The sequence below is a fragment of the Artemia sp. Qi Xiang Cuo genome, chromosome 13 (genome assembly GCF_049724085.1).
Source record: "Artemia sp. Qi Xiang Cuo chromosome 13, ASM4972408v1, whole genome shotgun sequence".
Classification (NCBI taxonomy): Eukaryota; Metazoa; Arthropoda; class Branchiopoda; order Anostraca; family Artemiidae; genus Artemia; species Artemia sp. Qi Xiang Cuo.
Window position 1 is genome coordinate 64,772,104 of NC_142806.1, and position 7,335 is coordinate 64,779,438.

Genomic DNA, 7,335 nt, shown 5'->3' on the forward strand with positions numbered 1-7,335 from the left:
TCTTGTGATACATCCCTGACCCGCGGCGCTCCCCCCACCGCTTCCCTGACTCGTGGCGCATCCCTGTGGCACTTCCCTGACCCCTGGTGCATCCCCCGGCGCTCCCCTAACCATGCCCCCACAACACTCCCCAGACCCATTGGCGCTTTCCGGGCTCCGCAGCTCCCAGCCTTTTACCAAATGCCCTAAAAAACCGGATTGTTAGGTGGCATAAGTCGTTTCACCTACTCTCCGTACAGATTGTCTATGTCTCCAAATGAGCCTAGATTATTTTTAATCGCGTATCTGTTCTGTTTCCATGCGCATTCTCTGGGAAACAGTACAATTAAATTCGAGGACCGTTAATTCTTATTCAGGAATGTCTCTCCATGCAAAATCCTGGCGCGTGTGTCTAGACAATCGTTACGCATATTAGAATTAGGCCTATGTGTAAGAGATTGCAATGCTATAATCTCTGTCCAACACAAATTGAGTGGGGGAAAAACATCTTTTAAAATCTATGAAATTTTAATTTTACAATGTCGAAAAAAAGCGAAAAGCGAAAAGATGGAGGAAATGGGTAGAAACTAATCAGCTTTTGAAAAACCGTGGTCTTTACTTGATAGCCTCGTCATAGAAAATTGTGTTTAAATAAAACGGCAGTTTATAACGCAAAGGCAGTTTTCTATGAGGAAATTATGTCCGGGGTATAGTATCCTTTTTCGGCATCACTACGAGCCGATTCAGCAGACTGCTGAATGTATGCGATAAAAGTGACCTGATTTAAAAGGGGGGGGGGGACTGGCCGTGAAGATCTCTGACATAATTTTAATGTGATGAAATAAAAGGTTTAATTATAGGCCACTTAAAACTATAATATTCTAGCAAAAATAGTATTTTGTGATAAAAAGGTTCTCAAAGAGTAAACTAGAAAATTAGCTTAAAATATTATTATGAGATAGCGGCGAAGAGAGGGCAAAGATTAGAAAAGAGTGGTTTCCTTTCAAAAAACTATATTTAGATATGTAATAGGGGTTAATATCTCACAGAGATAAGTTTATATTGGGATTGAAAAAGAAAAAAATGAATAAATAGAAAGGTAGGAAAAAATGCATACATTTTTGTAACCCGGCTGCACTTGGGTGCCAGATGGCCCGGATAGTGCGTGTTGGAGGGTGGACGGGGCGGCGTCGCTATGTTCTTGCGCGACTTGGCCGGCTATTTCACGATCTTGCATAGCTTCGGCAGGATTGGTAGCCGTCAACTCTCTCTTTAACTTAAAACCAGGCTGCATTGGGTCTGGCACGGATGGGGCTGCCTCTTCATCTCTGGCTTTTTTGTGTGGAGGGGGCACGCATTCTTCATAGTTGGCCTTAAAAAGAAGAAAAAAAATTAGTTTCAAAATAATTTCCCCCTTTTTTTTTTACAGAATAAAAATTAGTATCATCCATGTAATTTTGTTTAGACAAAGACATTTATCACTAAGAAAGCACAACATAAAAAATTTCGTGAAATATACTAATTGCATCCTTTTTGAATCTGAGAAAGAAGAATTACGACTCACTGAGCCATTCAAAAGCCGGCCTAGTTTGTATATTTATCACACCCCCAGAAAAACAGCCCACGGAAAATAACCCCCATGGAAAATATCCCTGAGAAAAGACATGGGAAAATATCCCCCGCCCCCCACCGAAAGATATCGCATCCTTTTGAATCTGAGAATTACGACTCACTGAACCTTTCAAAAGCCGGCCTTGTTTGTTTATTTATCAAAACCCCAGAAAAAAAAACAACCCACGGAAAATAACCCCCACAGAAAATATCCCTGAGAAAGGACATGGGAAAATATCCCCCTCCCCCCACCGAAAGATATCGTGTTCTTTTGAATCTGATAATTACGACTCACTTAACCATTCAAAAGCCGGACTAGTTTATATATTTATCACACCCCAGAAAAAAACAGCCCACGTAAAATAAACCCCCCAGACACTCTACCTGAGTAAGGATATGGGACCAGCTCCCCCATCCTCCCCCAACAGATATGGTAAAAATGCTATTCAATTTACGCATAATAAAGCAATGTATCTTTTTCTTAAACTCACCCCCCTTACTTTTCACGCGAAGAAACAGTTTGTTTTCACCTTACAATGGAGGTGTTAGACTTGAGGCATTGTCAAACCCCCCCCCCCCTTTCACCAATGTCCTAAAAATATTGTTAGGCATTAATTTTGGAAATAACTCATTTCCATGCTTCCATACCACATAGAATTACGCAAAGCCTGTAATCACACAAGGTTATTTAACAATAATATCTTTTTTCACGCGAAACTAGCCTTCTCAGAGAAACCTTTGGTTAAGCCGCTATCCAAATTCTTGTATATTTATCAAAGCCGGATGTACTTTAAAGGGGTGTCAGCTAATTTTAGGCCTCGTGCCGGAGTCTTGTGTCAAATCAGAGCGAGCTAATAACAACAGAGCGATGGATGTCTCAGTTAGAGAAAAGATTACAATTGAGAAAAGTCAAACTTTAACGAAAAGAGAATTATTTCTATTTGCGAGACTTTGGGATTGTAAAACACTGGTGGGGTGGGGGGTTAGGTTTCGAGGGTAAAAGAATATATTTTATGTTTTCCCTTGATTATAATGATGTTTGTATGGTTTGGGGGGGGGATTTGGGGTAAAGGAATATATTTACGTTTTAGCTGAATATACTGGAGGATGTCCAAGGAAAATTCGTTTGAAAATAAAAAATGTACTTACATGGTAAATTGAAGTTGCCAAGGCTTCAAGTTCATCAAATTTATCCATTGTTGTTTACACAGCGTCAAAATACTTTCTGATAATTGAATCACATTGCATGTCCCTTATATACGAAATCTCAAGGGTGAATTGTTATGTAACGGGGAAAATCATATGTAAGCATGTCTCTGATTGGCTGAGAAGGAGGATGTATCCGACTCGCTGATTGGCTGAGAAGGAAACACGTGATCTAACTGTTTCCGGGAAAGTCTTAACATTTTGGCTCTATAGCAACAACATCAAATACTATTTCTGGACACCATGACATTCACGATCGATTACGCAATCAAGTTCTCGGAAATTCACTTCCCCTTCGAGTCCCAGATCAATAACATTGTTCCCGTTAGAATTCAATGCGCATGTGCAACCTTCGCCCCGGAGCTCTTACACATATAAACATCAAATAAATCGACCTTGGAAAAAGAGGTCATTGACCCCATTACGCAATCTTTCTCCCTAGGGAGGCTATGCCCTTATTTGGTGTACTGATAGGAGATACGTTCTTTTGATAACCGAATTTTGTACTGTCATGACTCAATAATGCATCTCTACTAATGAGCCCTCCCACGATATTCTAGGACCACTGGGTCGATACGATCACCCCTGGGAAAAAAAAACAAACAAACAAACAAACAAATAAACACGCATCCGTGATCTTTCTTCTGGCAAAAAATGTAAAATTCCACATTTTTGTAGATAGGAGCTTGAAACCTCTATAGTAGTGCTCTCTGATACGCTGAATATGATGGCGGGATGTTCAATAAAGTTATATAATTTTTAGAGGGTCTTTCCCCCTTTTTTTGAAAATCAGCCAAATTTTCTCGCGTAACTTTTGATGGGTAGCACTAAACTTGATGAAAGTTATATATTTGAAATCAGCATTGAAATCTAATTCTTTTGATATATCTATTGGTATCAATAACCCGTTTTCTAGAGTTTCGGTTACCATTGAGCCGGGTCGCTCCTTACTTACAGTTCGTTACCACGAACTGTTTGATTACTTAATCATTGAAGAAACATGGGTTTTAGTTTTCAGAAATAAGAACACACATGGTTAAAAGAAATCTAAATTTTTAAATATTTAAATATCAAATATTTAAATATTTGATATTAAAATATTTTAAATATTTGAGCATTTGGAGAAACTCGGGGTTTAGTTTTTTTATGAAAAGAAACGCACACGGGTAAAGTACATCTTATTTTCTTAGAAATATGTGAGCATTTAAGAAACTTAGGCTTTATTTTTCAGAGGAAAAAACATACACAGTTAAAATATATCTGATTTTATTAATAATATTTGATCGCTAAAGAACCTTGGGTTTTACTGTTCATAGAAGAGAACGCACACGACTAAAATACATCTTATTTTATTAAAAATTATTTGAGTACGTAAGAAACTTCGGTTTTAGATTTCAGAAATAAAAACACATACAGTTAAAATACATCTGATTTTATTAATAATATTTGATCTCTTGAGATAATTGGGGGTTTAGTTTTCATGAAAAAGAACACACACGGTTTGCTTAGCTCCAAATTAAAAAGAATTCCTGATTAAAATTAATTCCTGATTTTCTTTCAGGTTTCATTTTCACTGTCCTCCGTACTTTATGTGCTTTATTTTATTCTTTAACTCCTAATTAAAAAGAATTCCAGATTAAAACGTTTTCCTGATTTTCTTTCTTTCTTAAGATAAATTTATGCAAGTTTCCAATTAACCAATTCAGACAATCAGGTTTCATGTTCACTGCCCTTGGTACTTTATGAGTTTGTTTTATTTTTATTGTTTAACTTCAAACTATAAAGGTTTCGTGATTTTTCTTTTTTCTCTTAAGATATATTTGTGCAAGTTTCCACTTAACCAATTCAAGCTATTATGTTTCATGTTCACTGTCCTCGGTACTTTATAACTGTGCTTTATTATTTTTTTTTTTTTTATTTAACTCCAAATTAAAAAAAAATTCCTGATTAAAATGAATTCCTGATTTTTCTTTTTTCATTGAGATATATTTAAGCAAATATCGGTACGTTATGAGTGTGCTTTATTTTTATTGTTTAATTACAAGTTCGAAAGACATCACAAGAAATCACGATTAAAATGTATTCTTGATTCTCTTTTTTCATAAGATATTTTTATACAAATTCCTACTTAACTAGTTCGGGCAATCATGTTTCATGTTCTCTGTGCTCGGTACTTTATGAGTGGGCTTTATTTTTATTATTTAACTCCAAATTAAAAAGACTCCTGATTAAAGCATTCCTGATTTTTCTTATTTTTTTTAAGATATATTTATGCAAGTTTTTACCTAACCAATTCAAGCAATCAGGTTTCATGTTCACTGTCCTCGGTACTTTATGATTGTGCTTTATTTTTAATGTTTAACTCCAAACTAAAAAGGATTCCTGATTAAAATAAATTCATAATTTTTCTTTTGTTCTTAACATAAACTTATGATAGTTTCCACTTAACCAATTAGGGCAATCGGGTTTTATGCTCTCTGTCTTGGGTTCCTTATGAGTGCGCTTTATCTTTATTGTTTCACTCCGATTTAAAAAGAATTCCTGATTAAAATAAATTCCTGTTTTTTTCTTCTCAAGATATATTTATGCAAATATTGGTATGTTATGAGTGTGCTTTATTTTGTATTGTTTAACTACAAGTTAAAAAGAACTAGTGATTAAAATAAATTCCTTGCTTTGAAGATATTTGGATGGAAGCGCAGCGTGTGTAGCTGGGTTGGCCCATGGTGGCTTGGTACTGCAGTGAGTGATTAGTAGTACTAGTAGTAGTAGCAGAAGAAGTATACTTATCGAAACCTTTTGACTATTGTGAACAGAACTTTCCTCGCAAAATTTGGAGCAGAAACTACGTAAGGGGAGCTACGGGGTTTGAGTATCAAATAAATAGTTTAACTACAACTTGTAGTTTAACTACAAGTTAAAAAGAACTAGTGTTTAAAATAAATTCCTTGCTTTGAAGATATTTGGATGGAAGCGAAGCGTGTGTAGCTGGATTGGCCCATGGTGGCTTGGTACTGCAGTGAGTGATTAGTAGTACTAGTAGTAGTAGCAGAAGAAGTATACTTATCGAAACCTTTTGACTATTGTGAACAGAACTTTCCTCGCAAAATTTGGAGCAGAAACTACGTAAGGGGAGCTACGGGGTTTGAGTATCAAATAAATAGTTTAACTACAACTTGTAGTTTAACTACAAGTTAAAAAGAACTAGTGATTAAAATAAATTCCTTGCTTTGAAGATATTTGGATGGAAGCGCAGCGTGTGTAGCTGGGTTGGCCCGTGGTGGCTTGGTACTGCAGTGAGTGATTAGTACTACTAGTAGTAGTAGCAGAAGAAGTATACCTATCAAAACCTTTTGACTATTGTGAACAGAATTTCCTCGCAAAATTTGGAGCAGAAACTATGTAAGGGGAGCTACGGGGTTTGAATATCAAATAAAGGGCAAAGGAAGGGAGCTCAATGTCCTGCACTCATTTCCAACTCTTGAAAAGGGTAGTGCCCTTTAAAATTACAGTATATAATCGGAAAAGTCCATTCCAAAGTTTCTATGATCATCCCTTGTATACGAGGTATCCTGTGATAGTATACCCAACACACGATACATTTTTATTTCGTCTGGATTCTCTTTTGCTTGGCAATTGATCTACCCATTCCTTCTGCTGTTTTACTTTTTCTTTTAATATCACTCGTTTTAGAAGATCTTTACCTTTCCTTAATTCTACTAATGATTAATCATTCCAGGTTAACTCAATCAGAAATTACTGAAACAGAAGAACAGGAGGATGAATTTACCAGAGTTGACCGTGACTTAACATCAATAAAACAGCACCTGCTAAGAAGAAGTGATAACCAATATGAAGATATAATTTTTGGATTTTGGGAGTGTCTTAAGAAAAACCAGCCATCAATTTAAAGATACTCCAGCATTTCCCCCTATCAACTTCGTTCAGAAAGAACAGTTCAAAAAAATGAATTATGTGTAGACTGTTGTTTTAAAATTCATAATTAGTTGATGCTCAAAACCAGCAAATAAACAAGGGTAGAAAAAAAATCGAAGGACTTTCATATAAAGTTTCTATAGGTAGCTCAGAAAAAGAATTAGAAGCTTTAATTACGGACTATGACAATTTCAGCTATAGATAAATGGACGATGAACATGTAGAAAATGCTTAGCCAGCGCAATAGCGCTGCCTAAGTAAAGAACGATTTTGGCACAATGTATTATTTTTTCCAGCCCAGGGCACTTCGTATCGAAAGAGTTGTCGTAGAAACTTCAAAAAGGGCTCATTCGATTGGAAATTGGAATGGCTAGTGCCCTTTTTAATAGTCGAAAGTGATTGAAAGGAAACTAACACCCCTTCCACGCCCACCATATCCCCATACACATCCAATCAAAATTTTGTTCATCGTAGTTGATTTCCAGATAGAAATTATGTTTTTGAGGAGGACACTCCCCCGCAGCTCTCAGGTCAAGGGTTGTAAGTTTTTCTCTTGGGGTATATAAGGTTCTTGTTATAGAAAGCTTTGTCGTAGAAACTTCA

General features: G+C 36.3%; 1 protein-coding gene across 1 annotated transcript in view; it reads left to right on the top strand.

The window, feature by feature from the left end:
• Positions 1-6,836, top strand: part of LOC148945550 (caspase-1-like) — a 162,913-nt gene extending 156,077 nt beyond the window's left edge. The window contains exon 6 of the mRNA XM_089098809.1: positions 6,536-6,836. Coding sequence (XP_088954935.1) covers positions 6,536-6,707 — 172 coding nt within the window. The 3' untranslated portion in view covers positions 6,708-6,836. The remainder of the gene's footprint in view (positions 1-6,535) is intronic.
• The last annotated feature ends 499 nt before the right edge of the window (positions 6,837-7,335 follow it).